The sequence below is a fragment of the Mesoplodon densirostris genome, chromosome 15 (genome assembly GCF_025265405.1).
Source record: "Mesoplodon densirostris isolate mMesDen1 chromosome 15, mMesDen1 primary haplotype, whole genome shotgun sequence".
Lineage (NCBI taxonomy): Eukaryota > Metazoa > Chordata > Mammalia > Artiodactyla > Ziphiidae > Mesoplodon > Mesoplodon densirostris.
Window position 1 is genome coordinate 43,002,652 of NC_082675.1, and position 17,528 is coordinate 43,020,179.

A 17,528-nucleotide genomic window follows, 5' to 3' on the forward strand; every position below is an offset into this window, starting at 1 on the left:
CTTTATCTATAAAGAGAGACCAGATTTAGTTTGCTAACCTCTGCTTTCAAGGAGAATTCTGGGGAGAACTCTTTGTATTTTCAGTTCTTGATGATAAAACACCAACTTGTCATTTAATATGATGGAAAATTGCAAAACTTCTTCCCTCTAAATTACCTAAGCTTTTAAAACAAAAACAAAAACCATAGAGTGAATGGAGTTATATATTTCTAGGAATGTTTTCATTTACAATAAAATTTCATGTTTACAGAACAGATCAGAACCAAGACCATTTCTTAATAACAGGAATTATAAAGTAACCCAAAGAATTTGGGGAGGAAGATTTTCTTACTTGAATATGTTAGGGGAGTAAACATGCCAGTGTTCTTCCTTTTTTGCTAATTACCTAAATTAAATTACACAGACATTCTGTAAAAATCAGGTAGTAAGCTTGCAAACACCTACTAGATTGCCTTAAACAGTCAATGGTGACTTTACTAAAGGGAGTGTTTTATTTTCAATTGAGACTTTAACTTGTAACTCTGTTATGTTTTATCATCAGTTTAGTGAAGATATTAGAATGTTTGATTGTTCACTAAGCCCTGGAATTGATTGCAACTCCCAGTACTTGTTTATTTTTAGTATTTTGAAAATACAGGTATTTCTTTAGCATAGGTTTCTGTTTTATAAATACATATGAAATTATTTTCAGAGTTTCTCCCCAAGCACTATATATATATATTTTTTAAAAATAAATTTATTTATTTATTTATTTTTGGCTGTGTTGGGTCTTTGTTTCTGTGCGGGGGCTTTCTCTAGTTGTGGCAAGCGGGGGCCACTCTTCATTGTGGTGCGCGGGCCTCTCACTGTCACGGCCTCTCTTGTTGTGGAGCACAGGCTCCAGACGTGCAGGCTCGGTAGTTGTGGCTCACGGGCCCAGTTGCTCTGCGGCATGTGGGATCTTCCCAGACCAGGGCTCGAACCTGTATCCCCTGCATTAGCAGGCAGATTCTCAACCACTGCGCCACCAGGGAAGCCCAACACTATATATTCTTAAATGTTCACTTTCTTTAGGCATTAACAGGCATGTCATCCTCTATATACTCTATGTTTAATTATAATTTTAATCATTGGATTGTTTTGAAATTGCATTATTCCTTCTATAGAAGGCCCCCACTATTTGTTTATGCTGATGTTTTAGTAAAGTAGATTTGACTTTTCAGTGTTTTCCCCCTCCTTGAGTCATAACTTGGTGATTAATTCATTTTTGCTACAAAGTAATGAACTGCTTTGTTTTAAAGGTTTGTTATAGGAGAAACTGAATCATTTTATATCATTTTCCTGTGTGATTTACTATAGCCCACATTTTGAATTAAGTTGAACATTTGTTATAGAATAATGTCAAAGAATGTGTTTAAGAATTGTTAGCTTTTAATTAAAGCTTGTTTTTTGCAATACTCATTCACACTTTGAGTATATGAGTATGTTTCAGATAGACTGCAAAATCAAACAATAATATATTTTAAATTTCTATAAATACATATGTTAAAAACAATCACAGTAGCACTATTTAAAAGCTCATTTAAATGAGGTTACCTAATTATCTGTATCTTTAGAGTTAGGTCTCTGATAATACAGGTAGTTTCACTGAGCTGGAGAATTACTATTTAAAAACTGATAAGGTTGATTTATAAATGAGCTTCTGCTTTGGGGTATGTGGTCCAAATTGTTTTCCTGAAACTTTCTTCCTAGTTAGCAGAAGGAAGAATAGAAGTTTGGTTTATTTATGGAAGGAGATATAGTGAAAGAGAAATTTTTCAAATTGATGGGTAAAATGATGAGGCTTTGAACCCATTTCAACTTGTAAATTAATTACCAGGTCAACTTATGGAACATGAGTTAGTGCAAAATAAGCATGATTGGTAATGGATAAAAGGAGTATAGGTGTGTCATGCAGACAAGTTATTAACAGAGACTCACAATCTGAATTAACTGAAATAAATGTCATAAATTGTTAACAGTGTCAAATGGCAAAATGTAATTTTCTATTTTTTTAATGACTAAAATTAACAGAATACGGCACTGATTTCTGCAGTTACCATTTTCCTCCCTGAACACTAGACTTGATTTGTGTTCTTATTAACTTTGTCCTATAAATGACCTTGCAAGGAGAATGAGTCTAGAGGCTAAGTGAAACAATGTCTATATTTTCTGAGGCTTCAGGCTAGGTTTTATTAATGTAATGTCTAAGATCTTTGAAGTTGTGACTTAACCAGGAAAATCATAATCTCCAAACCTTTATTCATAATGGGTATGACTTCCAGGGGGAACAGAATACCTGCTGTGCTAATTATTTCAATTATCAGCCACTACTAAAACACGTAATGGATTTTCTCTGCTTCCACAGGTAAAAAGCATGACATTACAGAACTTAACTCTGATGCTGTGAACTTGATCTCCCATGCAACACAGGAGCGATTACGAGGCCTTCTAGAAAAACTGACTACAATTGCTCAGCATCGAATGACAACTTACAAGGTAAAGGAAATCCTTAAAGAAGAACAAACTCTTCTGTCTCTTCTTTGTTGTGTTAAAGGTAGTTTTTTGATATGGGTTCACATTCTAAGTATATTTTTTCAAGGAAATGGTCGAGACAAATTTCATATTGGTAGAAAATAAAAGTCTCATTCCTAATTTGCCTTATTTAGATACGCTTACATGACAAATAAAATAAGGTTTCAAATGGTATCCAAAGCTTCTATGTCACTGTACATTGAAATATGCATCTGTTCTGCCTGAGGCTTTTCCTCCTAAAGCTCTTGACTGGGAGGGAGGATGTGTTAGAAGGGATAACGTATTGGATAGCTGTGTTCTCTTCAGTGATCCGTTCTCTGCTAGCACTCCTGTTCCTTTTAATAAGTTAAATGATTGCATTGAGTGCTAATATTGGTGCCACTCATTATTTATAGTGACCACTTTTATAAAAAATTAAATGCAAGAATAGCCTATCTTATCCCTAGTAGTGTGAACCAAATCACTTGCCATCATCAAAATGAAAGCATTAGATTTATTTGCATTATGGTTTTGATGGAGAACAAATTTATTGGGTAATGAGGGTTGAGAAAGATAACCTTTTCCCCCTATATCAAGAAATGTTCATAGGTAGATTTTGTACAGTGTAGTATATGGATAACCTTATAAGGTTTTGAGTTTGCAAGAATGGTCATTGTCATGATGTCCTACACATAGGTTAAAAACAATCTAGGGAAGATCAGCCACTCTACCACCGGTAAATTTCCTGGAGGAAATCATTCTGTTTTCTCTCCTTTCTGCTTCATTTAGAACTTTGGAAGAACTATTTATAGTTGCTGAGGTCCTCACTTGTATAAATCTTTGTGAGAATTTGCTGGACTGACTTAAAAATATATGATCATCAGAAAAAGCTGTGAAAAAACCCCTACTATCAGTGTTTATTTTTGTGTGCTTCTGGAATTTGTCCATTTCTTCTAGGTTATTTAATTTGTTGGCATACAGTTGTTCATAGTATTCTCTAATAATCCTTTTTATTTCTGTAAGGTCAGTGGTAATGATCCTACTTTCATTTCTCATTTTGTTTCCTGAAGATGTAAGGTTGGTTACTGATTTAAGATCTACCCTTTTTAATGTAGGCATTTATTTATTGCTATAAAATTCTTTCTGAGCACTGCTTTTGCTGCATTCTATAAGTTTTGGTACATTGTGTTTTTGTTTTCATTCATCTCTTAGGTATTTTCTAATTTCCCTTGAGATCTCTTTATTTCATTGGTTATTTGAGAGTATGTTTAATTTCCACATATTCATGAAATTTCCAGTTTTCCTTCTGTTGTTGATTTCTAGCTTCATTCCATTGTTGTCAGAGAATATTCTTAGCACAATTCAATCATTTTAAGTTTATTGAGGCTTGTTTTGTGGCCTAACATATGGTTTGTCTTGGAGAATGTTCCATATGCACTTGAGAAGAATGTGTATTCTGCTGTTGTTGGGGAGGAGTGTTCATATATGTCTTTTAGATCTAGTTGGTTTATAGTGTTAGGTCCTCTATTTCCATATTGATATTCTGTATAGGTATTCAATCCAGTATTGAAAGTAGGGTATTGAAGACTTTAACTACTATTGTAAAACTATTTCTTTTTAGTTCTGTCAGTGTTTGCTTCATATATTTGGGGGCTCTGTTGTCTAGTGTGTATATCTTCTTGGTGAATTCACCCTTTGTCAGTATATAATGTCCTGTCTCTTTTAACAGTTTTTGACACAAAGTAGTCTGTCTTGCCTGATATTAGTATAACTACCCCTGCTTTCTTTTGGTTATTATTTGCATGGAATATTTTTTTCCATCCTTTGACTTGCAGCCTATTTGTGCTTTTATCTAAAGCCAGTATCTTGTAGACAGCATATAGTTGGATTTTGCTTTTTATCCATTCTGTCAGTCTCTACCTTTTGATTGAGGAGTTTAATCCATTCACATTTAAAGTAATTACTGATTAAGGAAAAACTTACTTCTGCTATTTCTGTTTTTGTGTGTGTCTTACAGCTTTTTTTGGCATTCCTTTACCTGCCTTCTTTTTTGTTTGATTTTTTTTCTTGTTGTATACTGTTTTGATTCCCTTTGCGCGTGTGTGTGTGTGGTTGTGTGTGTGTGTGTGTGTATTTTTTAGATATTTTCTTAGTGGTTACCTTGGGGATTATAATTAGCATCCTAAATTTGCAGTAACCTAATTTAAATTGATAACAATTTACCTTCACTTTTGGGATGTGGGGGGATTAGTCTTCCTTTTTGTCTTTTTACTGTAACTTTTTAAAGAGCCTTATAATTTTTCACATCTGGATTCTCCCCTTTTCCTGCCTCAAACACCCTGTTGTTTCAGATATACATGAGTGCACTTTCATTTACAGTAGGCTGTTTCTATACAAAATGTAGCATGTACGTTTAGTATGGAATAGAATTTTTCCAAGTAATGTTTACTATCCAGAATGCCATCCAAAGCTCTATTATGTATAGCCTTCAGATGGAGTAGTTCTTCTAGTGTATATCAATAACACATATTCCAAGGATTTAGTTGCCCCAGGCAAAATGGATAGTATCTACCCCACTTAGAAACTCAATAACTTAGCTTAAAGCTAACACCTTCTTAACCTTCTGTCTTGACACTGCCTATCCTGATTGATTTTCCCCTGTCCACCTTTCCCCACACTTATTCCTTAATACAGCTAATGCCACTGTGTGAATTTGCACATATAGAAAAGCAGCTACACAATCATCCTTCTTTAAACAGAAATAATAATCATTTAATTATATTTGGATCTAGTTCAAAATTATATACTTATTTTGTAGACTTTGATTGTAATAATCTTTGTGTCACAGACTGAGCCCTGTCCTTATATTTCAGTTCATCCCTGATAGGATTTATTTTTATCTGTACAGTATGGGAAATTTTACTCCATGAATTTCACAAAAGTGAGCTACTTTTATTAAAAGCAAAATCCCACCATCTCTTTCCATTTGAAATCCCTCTACTTTTGATAATCTTTCACCTGGTTAGACATAATTCTCTAATTAATCATAGTCCATAAACTGAGATTTAAGTGAAGAAGTAGAAAGTGACACACGTGATACAAAGCTTTTGATCTTGCTGCCAGGTTTTTTCCCACTGAAGATATGTTAGAGTCTTCTACGTGCCAGTGGCCATGGAGAAACTTCATGTTTTCCAGTTGAAAGGCGCTGTAGTACTTTCTCTAGATGGGATTTACTTGATGATGTTATTGTTTGGTCTGAGTCCTTATATTTTCACTGCTAAACCACCTGACTCTGTGGTGCAAGAAGACTTCAGTTAGACCAGCTGGGTAGACAGGAAGCATCATGGTAAGATTGGGGTTACTGTTGTTTAAATAAAGTTGGAGACTCAGTAGAAGTAGGGAAGACACTCAGTTGTTTAGGACTGGAAAAGTAAAGGAAGGATGCATTAAGCAAGAGGCAGTTGTACTGAGTTGGAAGAGAGAGAAGGAATCTTAGCATGGAAATGAGATTGGGTTCAAATTTAGAAAGTCTGTGCCCCTTTTTAATTTAGCATTTGCTGTCCTTTTAAATTAAATCCTGTCAGTAAATTATCTCCAGGGTATAGGAACAGAAAAATGGTAAAAATGAAGTATTTAAGAAACCACTGATTATTATGTTTATGCCTCTATGGTTGGCTTATAATGTATTCCATATTCTATCTTGTATTATTTAACTTTAAAAACATTTGAGAATTCTTTTTGTATTAAACACAAAGTAAAATAAGTAGCACTAATACATCCTTGTTCATTATTCTATGTAATACTCTTTTGATCTACTTAAATACCAACAATAAAAATTTAATTTAAAAAGAATCTTGGGCATATGAAATCTCTCAGTCCCAGTTAATTGAATCAACCATAAGCATGGGCTAAAACAAAGATGGGAATGGTGCTGTATCCAGATTTCCAAGCCACGCACTGACCGTTGGACTAAATGTTTAAAAACATTCAGTTTTCCTATTTTATAGTCTCCCTTCAATAGCTTGGATGTCTGAATTACTGAAATGAGTAGATGGCAGGAAGTCATCCCACCCCCAACAAGCATACATGTATTAAAGGAGGAGAGATAGGTGGTCATATCAGATAAAATTACAAAATATTTAGATTGTAAAGCACTGTTTTACACTGTAGAATATCAGAATAAATGAAACAGTATAAATTTTATCATTTTATGGAACATTGAAGATGAATAATTATACTTCTCTGTTATGACTCTCATTTATACATTGTATACTTAATTTCTTTGACTATAGTTTCTGCCCAAGTCCATAGCTTAAGGAAATCCTTACAACAGGGTTTAGGATATTAATGTTTGCCATTTTGTCTTATGTTGTATTTTGGTAGAAGTTGCCTTCACTTGGCATGGTTAGACCAATTCAACAATAGAAACAAGGGTGATAACTTTCATCTTAGGTATATTTTTCAGTGAGATGATTGTTTCTTATTTTTTGTCTTTCACAGGCCTACGATTTAATTAATCATTAAGGTCTGCTGAGATGGACGATAGTTTAAATAAAAAGATTTAGATTATAGGTAAACAGTGCACTCTCTTGCTTTCTACTTCCAGTTATTAGGATCTGCTTGGCTTAATTCCTTTTTCCTCCCCTCTGGATGAAGCTTACTAGGAAACCTCTTTGAAATTTCAATGCTTAATCACCTCTCAAATTTTAAGGATGATTAAAGTTCTTATTTTGTTGTTGTTTGCTTAACAGAAATAAACATATTACCTCCTGTAAATTTAGTTCCCTATGTTTGTGTTACTGTCTTTAGCTGATTTATAACAAGACCTAATGTAGAATGTGTTGCCTAGGATCATCATAAGACTTTTTTCCCCCCAGGCAAGTGAAAATTACATCCTGTCTAATGACACCAGATCACAGCTCAAATTTCTTGAAAAGCTAGATCAACTGGAGAAGCAGAGAAAGGATGTAGAAGAAAGAGAAATGTTACTTAAAGCAGCCAAGGTAAGGTCCTATGTGATTTATGAGTGAACATGGCCTGGCAAGGAGGTCAGAATCGGCTTTATCATTTGTTGACTGTCTTGGTTTTGTTAGGCCTTTAGATTTCTCTGAAGGATTTCTTAAAATGAAATTACTAATAAATTCTCTCACAGCCACATGATGGTGTGGTACAGTGGCTTTCAGTTAATTTAGTTTAATGAGACATAATCTTCTGTCTCCTCATTCTCAATTCCTGTGTGCCTAGCATCATACCACTCCTCCCTCCCCAAGTAAAAATGTTTAAAATTTTTTCAAGTTCTTTTTAGGGATATGATTTAATATGTGCCAAGTTGAAGTTGAGAGAGGAAAATTTGGAAAGTGGACATGAATGTTATAGGTAAAAATTAGGAATAATTAGGATTATATGAAACAAATTAGAAGATGAGCAGGAATGGGTTAGAGAGATACTAAAAGAGAGAACAGGTAAGGCTATTATTGATTTTCTTTCTTCCTCCTTTAAGCATTTTCCTGGGCCATTAGTGCCAGATGGAGTGAGAGCTAGTTCCATCATAGTTTGTGTTTTGTTGCTGCACATTTCTTTGTAGGCCTTGGGAGCAGTCTTAAGAGTTGGATACTAGTGTTATTTTTTTGTTTTAAACGCTTCAGTTTTGATTTCCAATGTTATTGGAATCTTCCCCTTTTAGAATATTTGTTCCTAGTCACATACTAATCACTTTTTTAAAAATTCATTTATTTTTTTTTTTTTTTTTTTTTTTTTTTTTTTTTTTTTTTTTTTTTTTTTTTTTTTTTTTGCGGTATGCGGGCCTCTCACCGTTGTGGCCTCCCCCGTTGCGGAGCACAGGCTCCGGACGCGCAGGCTCCGGACGCGCAGGCTCAGCGGCCATGGCTCACGGGCCCAGCCGCTCCGCGGCATATGGGATCCTCCCAGACCGGGGCACGAACCCGTATCCCCTGCACCGGCAGGCGGACTCTCAACCACTTGCGCCACCAGGGAGGCCCAAAAATTCATTTATTTTGAAATGATTTCATACTTACAGAAAAGTTGCCAGAACTATACATCTCCTTTTCAGTTGGGGTTCCCCATTTTTAACATTTTACTGCATTTCCTCCATCTCCATCATTTCTGTACACAGGTGCACACTTCCGTTATTATTCTCTTTCTTCTGGTCTTTTTTCTTTGAATTCAGAGGTCTCTCGTACATTCACAAAGTTGTGGAACTGTTGTCTCTAATTAGTCTTTCTCTGTACCTTTTGAAAACAAGCTTCAGACATGATGTCTCATCACTCCTAAACATGCTGGCATGTATTTGCGAAAGCAAGGCCATTCCCCTGTATAACTTTCCAAGTCAGGACGTGAATAACATGACACTACCATCTAATCCACAGACCCCATTCAGATTTAACCAGCTGTCTCAACCCTCTTTTTCCTTCATGGTCCATTTTCCCATTCAGGAATGTGTGTCTATTCAGTTGTCATCAGATTCCTTCAGTCAGATTTTCTCACTCTTTTTCTTTCATGTCTTTGACAAGTTTCAAGAGTACAAGAGTACAAGCCTTACCTTCTGTAGGGTGACTCTCAACCTGGGTTCATCTTATGTTTTGTTACAACTTGACTTGGGTCATGCATTCTTGGTGGGAATGCATGGAAATGATGCTTCATTCTTCTCAGCTGATTCTATCAAAAGGCAACCTTGATCAGTTCTCTCCATTTTAAAGTTGCCCTTTCCCCCTTTGTAATCAATTAGTTTTTTGTAGGAAGGTATTATAGCATTATACTAATATCCCATACCTCATCAAACTCCACAGAGCAACTTTAGCATCCATAGATGATACCTGTGAATCACATACCTCTGTGATGGCTGCCAAATGGTGATTCTTTATTTTCATCATCTCTTCTATGTTTATTAGTACTCTGCTTTGTGGAAGAGCTTTCCTCTCTCTCATTCATTCATTCATACATTCATGCATTCATTTATATCAACATGCGCTCGTGGATTTCTGTTTGATGCAACAGGTTGTAACCCATTACTATCATTATTTATTTTGTTGCTCAAATTGCTCCTGAGTGCGAGACCCTTCCAGCTGGCACTTCTGTCCTTTAATCATGTTTCCATCGTTCACTGAGCATGTCCTTACTTTCAGGCACAAGATACTCCAGGCCCAGCTTTTACTCATCCTTTCCCAGCCCTGGAATCAGTCAGTTCTCCAAGGAACCGTATACTTTTTAGTTGAGGATGATATCCAGAAATCAAGATTAGAGCCTACAGTGTGCTCATTGCTAAGAGGGTATCATTACATGTAGACCCTGTCAAATGGACAGATCTAGGAAACATGTATGTGATATGTACACATATCTATATAAACACACAAACATAGATCTATAACTATTTTCCTGTGTGTGTACATTGTAAAACTGTAAATTTATATGAATATCTCCGTGATATCTTGGGGTTCTTCCTAGCCTTAACCTTTCCATGTTTATAAGTACTTACTCTGAAGTCAGAAACTTGGCTCTCATTATCCTCAATATATTTATTTATGTTCTCAATTTACTTATTTGATCAATGTAACTAATCTCCCAAGCAACCATGCTGACTGCTCTTCTGTCTGCTACCACTGTTACCCCTGCCCTCATTTCATTGCCCATGTAATTGGCCGCCATGCCCACTGGCCCATGCCTTGGTGGGTCTTCCCCAGCCCTTCATCACCCTGCATTCTTGACCTCTGGCCTATACCTTCATGTGCCAAGGTGCACCACAACCTTGTCACTGTGCAGCTTCTCACTGTCCCACAGTCTCAGTCCCCATTCTGACCCCTCTCGTCCTGGGAAAGGCTGCTGGGACAGGAAGATGCTCTTTCTCGAGCCCTTGAGTATTATAAGCAAGCACACAGCCAATGTAACGAGGTGGTTTATTGGTATTTTATTCCCAATTACTCTGCTGTAAACAAGGTTATAAACCTTTAAATACTTGTTTAGTTATTGTCGGGTGTAGTATATTATACTTGCTCTCACTTTCTTGTAGTTTTACCTTCTACTCTTACAGATTTTCTAACTCAGTAAATGACATCATTATTCACCCATATGTTCAAGCCAAAAAAACCTAGGAGTCATCTTTAAGTCCTTTTTCTCTTTTCTCTCCCTACATCCACTTCACTTTCCTATTCAGTTCCTAAAATGTATCCACCACCTTCTCTTCATCACTCTTGTCATCACTCTGATCTGAGTCATGTTTCCCTTGGACCTTTATAATGTCTTCTAACTAATGTCCTTTTCCTTCTACAATCCATTTTTCATACTGTTGTCAGGATAATGTTTTCATAACAAATCATGTGTGTCTCTGTTGCTTAAAATCCTTCAGTGACTTCCTCTTGCCTTAAAATAAAATCCAAACTTACTACCAAATTTTTAAAGACACCCACCTCTCTCTCTGAACTTGCCTCATGTCCCTCCCTTCTTCACTCATTCTGCTTCAGTCACAGTGACCTTTCTTTGTGCTCCAAGTTTGTATCCTAGACTACTAATGAAGCATCTAAAACTGAACACTGAGTTCCCTTTCCTCAAATCTGCTCTGGTCTTCACCTTCTCGGGAAGTTGGAATTTTCTCTCCTTCCAATTACTTAGGCCACAATCCTAGGCATCATTCTTGATTCCTCTCTTTACTTCACACCCTATATCCAATCCATCAATAAATCTGGTTGCCTCTACCCCCAACATGTATTTTGATCTAGTTATTTATCATCATATTCTATGATGCTGGTTCAAGTTGCCGTCATCTTTTTCTCAGTCTTGTATTTACAGCAGTTGTTTTAGAACAGCTTCCTAATTGCTCTGTGTGCCTGTGCCACCAGTCTTGGATTCATACAGTGCATCGTCTATACGGCAGCCAGAGTGACCTTTCGAAAGTGTCCTGCCAGTGGCATCTCACACCTGTGCTCCAAACCCTCCAGTGGCTTTTTCTTACAACTAGAATCAAAGCCCAACTCCTTATCATGACCTTCAAGGCGGCACATTGTCTCCAGCCTTATCTCTCAACTTTTCTTTATGCTCCAACCACACCAGCCTTCCTTCTTTCCTCAAGTATGCCAACCATATTCCCATTTTTTGGCTTCTGCAGTGACTGCACCTTCTGCTTAAGAGTGTTCTTCCCCCAGGTGTTTATGTGGCTGCCTCCTTCTTGTCATTCAGATCTCTACTCAGTTGTCACTCCTCAGAGATGTCTTCCATCCTGTTCTGACTATAGAAGCATGCCCCTCTTTCTATCACATTATCCTATTTTATTTTATTTATAGTACTTATCACTATCAGTCGTTGTTTTTTATTTTTCCCCATCATGTTTTACATTTCACAACTGTGTTTAATTTCTATAAAATTGTTTTATTTTTCTCTTCTTAAAATGTAAGTTACTCGAAGGCAGAGACTTTGTCTTGTTACCTCATTTCTATATCTCCAAGGCCTAGAACAATGGCACACAGAGTAGAATATATACTATGGATAGTCAATAAATATTGGTTGACTGACAAAGACTTGATACCCAAATGTGCCCATCTTACACTGTGGCAAAAATTATATACACACACATACATATACACACATATTTTTATGTGAATACACATATACTCATTCTCTCCTAACATAACTAGAATAACAAGGGAGTTTTCTTAGTTTGGGCTAGAGTGAAGTTGTTTTACTAGATTGGAGACAAAATTAAGAAAAAATATATTAGCTTTGGGTAGAATCTTATGTGGTATTTAATTAAGGTGTTTAAAATTAGAAGGCACTCAAATATAAAGTTTCTTCCTTGTGTTTTCCTTTAACAGAGGTACTGATAAATCAGTAAAAACGTTATCAGTTAAACTAAGTAAATAGGAAAATACTTTTTGCTTTTATTTTGTTAGCTATCTTTAGTTAGCTGCTGTTGAATGTTATGGAATATTCAGATTTACAAGGAGTTAGGTAACTTTATTAGAATAATAAGAAGAATACACCTATCCGCAGCATATTTTTCAGTGGACAAATGTCTGTAGTGTCAGAAATATAGCTCTTTCCTTACCTTTGGTTCCATCATAGCATTACATGTAGAATGTAGCTCTTTTCTTATAGCAGTCCTGTAAGACTATTCATTTTTTGAATGTTAAACTGAATCAGTATGGAAAGTGACATTCAGTAAACATTTATTGAACATTTTCTTGGGCACAGCATTCTGTTAAGTGCTATAGAGGACCCAAAGATGATAAGATACTCTAATGCAAACATTGGGATGTATTTCTTAATTTTTAAAAATTACACTTTTTTTTTTTTTTTTTTTTTTTTTTGTGGTACGCGGGACTCTCACCGTTGTGACCTCTCCCGTTGCGGAGCACAGGCTCTGAACGCGCAGGCTCAGCGGCCATGGCTCACGGGCCCAGCCGCTCCGTGGCACGTGGGATCCTTCCAGACCGGGGCACGAACCCCCGTCCCCTGCATCGGCAGGCGGACTCCCAACCACTGCGCCACCAGGGGAGCCCCTAAAAATTACACTTTTGAAGAGAGAGAAATTTGGTTCAAAGTTCGTCACGTTCTTGTTTTTAATAGTCCTTGAAATACCATATTTTTTACCAAAATGGCTTCACCTAAGGATTAGCCAATGTTGATTGTTTTCATTCATTTGAGCCAACAGTTATCCTTTTCTTTTCCTTCATCTCTACCATCCATTTTTCAGTTTTTAGTGTTCCAACAAGAACAACGTCATGCCTCAACTGGACCTGACTGACATTGTTAGCATCATTTTCTCTATAAGCTTCCTCCGGGCTAGAACTGCAGCAGCCAGCCCAGATGATGAGAGGGAGGGGGAGGTGGGAGGGAGAGCACGAGACTGGATTGAGGCATTTTCCCCTGGAGCTAAGGTTTTCAATCACAAGAGAAAATTGTCATTTATTAAATATTTAACGGCAACTATGGTGTTTAGATGCTAGTAATTTCTATTAAAATTTTCTTTTCCTTTGATAGAGTCGTTCCAATAAAGAAGATCCAGAACAGCTGAGATTAAAGCAGAAAGCCAAAGAGGTAGGACTTTCAAGTTACCATGCTTGTCTTTGTGTTTGAGGGAAGGTTGGCAGCTCTCTCCTGGCAATTAGGTCAGGGTTTATTTTGCTGTTGCATACCATTTGCCGAAGCCTTGGGGAAGGACAGGAACTGCTGAAGGCAAGGGCAGTACTTCAAATGAGGTCAATGAGTTATGTGCTCTCTTTTTAAAATTTATTTTCAAGGCTTAGGCCTGTCTAGAAATGGCTCTTTGTAAACTACAGCAGCACACTTGGAGGAATATAATGTGGGATTTAAAAAAAAGAAAGAAAGAAAAGAAACTTCTGAGATTTAGCATCTGGGACTGTACAATAGGCTACATTTTTCCAGGGTAATTGTTCGTTTTGTAAATCTGATACTGCTTATAATTCTTTGGCTGGGAGGTGGTACTGGGATTTAGTTTTAAATGGAAAACGCCTCTGGCTTTTAATTTTCTGGGCCCAGCAGTTTTCTGTTCTGGAATGGAGCCCTTGTTTCACACAGTTCATGTTTAGCTGCGGGGGTTTTAGTTTATAGCTTAGACTGGTTAAGCTTTTACTCCCAGAGGCCTCTGCATAGCAACTGTAGAAATCAACAAATAAGTTCATTTATGTCTGCAGCCTCCTCTCAGTAGCTGACTTTTTACATTTCCCAATATCCATTTCCTGACTTTTCTAGCCCCAGAGAAAAAAGCTCCACTAATTGGAGCTTATTTTAATTGAGCCTTAATATTGGATCTCACTGGAGTTGCCCCCAGAGCTGCTGAGAACAGAAGGAAATGAAAGTACCTAAGGTTGAAGACGTGGTGTATGTATGGGTGTGTGTGTGAAATTTTTCACTTGACCTACAGATTCTTTTCCCTGCTGAATAAATCATCAAGCCTGTTCACATTTCTGATTAAGGATCTGACAGCAGATGATAATAAAGACAATTGAGGTGTGAGACGTGTGATATGGAGCTGAAGAAATTGGTTTCTATAGTTACTTGACTGATTTCATGCAATTTTTAAGGATCTTTGTGCTAAATAAGAGTGATTTCCTGAGCAACCTTTTTCCTTAACTGTGCCTCTTGAACTATGAAATTTGTTGTTGCTTAACATTGCTGCACTCGGCTCCTAGGTGCCAGCAGCAGCAGGTTATTTATGAATGTTTTAAAGGACCTTATTGTTTGGATTAATGTGGGAGCTGAGGCAAAGCAAATGGAAATCTAGTAAGATTCTTACAATCAATGTGGTGTATTTTCACTCAAATAGAAAAGGAAGAAAACATGAACTCTGGATGGAGGGGTTTCTGGATTGAGATGAAGAGAACTGGGAAAGGAGAATATTAAAAAGGATTTGAAACCGAATCATTTTATTTCAACAACAAAAAATTTCTGTTACTCATTTCTTTCCAGAAAATTTATCTAAAAATATTATCTAAAAAAGTTAACACGAGAACTGTACCTATAATCTTACAGCAAGTCTGGCTTGATGATAGATTGATTGGTTGCTTTGAATCATGAGTGTCCCTCTTTGTTTTCATTTAGGACTGATAGATGCTTATCTTCTAATCCCACCCACTTTTTGGAAAATAAATATCAGAAAACTTACCGCTTTATCCTTAAAGGTCTTATCCTGTCTGTTTTTCTTTCATATACCTTCACAAACATGTGGATCATAGATTAATTTTTCCTTCGGGTTTGTATGGAATGCTTTTGTTTGTTTTTCTTTTAATTGTGTTTTTTATTCCCTGAAGGATGAATAGGTGGACAGCATTTTTTGAAGAAAATTGTAAGAGCAAATGTGAAAAGAAAAAAAAAACAACTCTCAATGAGAGCAGGTGTGCTTTAGCAAGCCTGTTTTTTTTCCCCACTGTTTTTGCACCTCTATTTATTTATTTTTCCTAGCAAGATTAAAAAGACTATATATTTTCCTTCCAAAATATTTCAAAAGTTTTCTGGTTGTTTCCTATTCTAAATCATCTTTGATTTAAAAAAGAGTCAAATACATTGGCCCAGTTCCAAGAACAGAGCCACTCTATTAGTTGCAAATGTTGGATGAAAGTAAAATATTGTCATTTTTGTCATCCCCATGTCCCCTAGAGTTCTTAATAACTTTAATATTCTAAGGGGCTCTAATTTAGAATCAAACACACCATATTTTGTTTGGTTGCAAGATCACTGACCCTATCTTTATATAGAGTTGAATTGTTGTCTTATATGGTAATTTGTAAGGTTATCATTTGGGATATACTAATTGTTATCACACTGCTATAAACTATAAAGCTTTGGTTTGTGATTTTTTGGTATTTGGCTGTTTAGGAAGTTTTCTTTGTCCAATTGTGAAAATCAGTACAGATTCCTTACCGTTGCTCAATATAAAAACTGCTTTGCTTTCCTTTTTCTGGTAACTACCTGCCTACCAAGCTGGGCATAGGAAACAGATTAATGACAGTGTCTTACAAATATAGAACTCCAAAGAACTGTTTAGAGAAGTTGTAGGCTTTATTGATCCTGAGGAATGTTTCAGCAGTGATGTTTGTCATATAAATATTAAATCACAACTTGAATCCCCTTCATACGTAGTCTTATAATCCATGGTTGCTTTCAACTGTTAAGGACTAGAGTTTTGTCTTTTTTTTGCGGAATGCGGGCCTCTCACTGTTGTGGCCTCTCCCATTGTAGAGTACAGGCTCCGGACGCGCAGGCTCAGCGGCCATGGCTCACGGGCCCAGCCGCTCCGCAGCATGTGGGATCTTCCCGGACCGGGGCACGAACCCGTGTCCCCTGCATCGGCAGGCGGACTCTCAACTACTGCACCACCAGGGAAGCCCAGGACTAGAGTTTTGATTTGGTCATTTCTCCCATGGGTTTTCTTCTCTCTAATACAGTTTTAGAGTCTGTGCGTTTCTTCTTTGCATTCTGGTGTAAAGACAAACTGTTAAATTGAGCAGGTTTTTATAAAGATGTCTAATTTCTTTTCATCCTTCCAATTTTGTCATTCTCATTTGGCACTTAAAAAAGTAGGCTGCCTTTCGGTTTGCCTTCAGCCTAGTCTGAATCCGTTGAAGCAGCTCCTGCTGCATACTATTCTTACTGATCTGACAGGTTATCCATCTATTTGAAAACCTTGTCGTCTGGCTAAAATGTCTGTGGATATCAAACATTTTAGTTCCAACTTTGGGGCCATCTTTTTCCTATTTTCTATCTTTGCCTTTAAAAAAAAAGTCATAAGCAGGGGCTTCCCTGGTGGCGCAGTGGTTGAGAGTCCGCCTGCTGATGCAGGTGACACGGGTTCGTGCCCTGGTCCGGGAGGATCCCATGTGCCGCGGAGCGGCTGGGCCCGTGAGCCATGGCCGCTGGGCCTGTGCGTCCGGAGCCTGTGCTCCGCAACAGGAGAGGCCACAACAGTGAGAGGCCCGCATACCGAAGGAAAAAAAAAATGTCATAAGCGTTCTCGCTCTCTGTATTGTAAGTTTATATTTTAAATATGGACACTTTTAAATTGTGATGGCTTTTTTCCCCTAGATACTTTTACTGAAATGTAACTACTGACATTCTTCCATTTCACCATCAATGTGTGAAAGGTTTTAAATAGATTATTAATTGCCAAATTCTGACTTCAAACAAGCAGGCACGTTTTTGTTTAATGCATCTGCAGACTTGTCTGAAATGTGTGCTGTGTGTCCTAGATTACCATCTAGCCTTCAATGTTTGCCTTTCTTACCACATCATCCAGAGTTCTGCAGAGCAAGCCATCTGACCTTGGAGTTCAAACATCCTGATTCCTTAAACATTTGTTATATATATCGTGACCCTTATTTCCTTTGAATATCTTCTTTCTCCTTTGGGAAATGTGAGTTTAGTACATCTGTGCAGAGTGAGACAAAGAATTCATTTACTTTCTTTTTAACAATTCCTAGCATCCCCGCTTTCATTTGTTATCAGACATTAGAAGAAAGAAAAAAGAATGCATG

The 17,528-nt window shown here is 37.0% G+C and overlaps 1 protein-coding gene across 2 annotated transcripts in view; it reads left to right on the forward strand.

Moving 5' to 3' along the window:
• Positions 1–17,528, forward strand: part of TAF4B (TATA-box binding protein associated factor 4b) — a 117,752-nt gene that overhangs the window by 62,005 nt on the left and 38,219 nt on the right. For both annotated transcript variants that reach the window (XM_060118590.1, XM_060118591.1), the window contains 3 exons: positions 2,387–2,517; positions 7,410–7,535; positions 13,519–13,575. In XM_060118590.1, the coding sequence (XP_059974573.1) occupies positions 2,387–2,517; positions 7,410–7,535; positions 13,519–13,575 (314 nt within the window). The remainder of the gene's footprint in view (positions 1–2,386; positions 2,518–7,409; positions 7,536–13,518; positions 13,576–17,528) is intronic.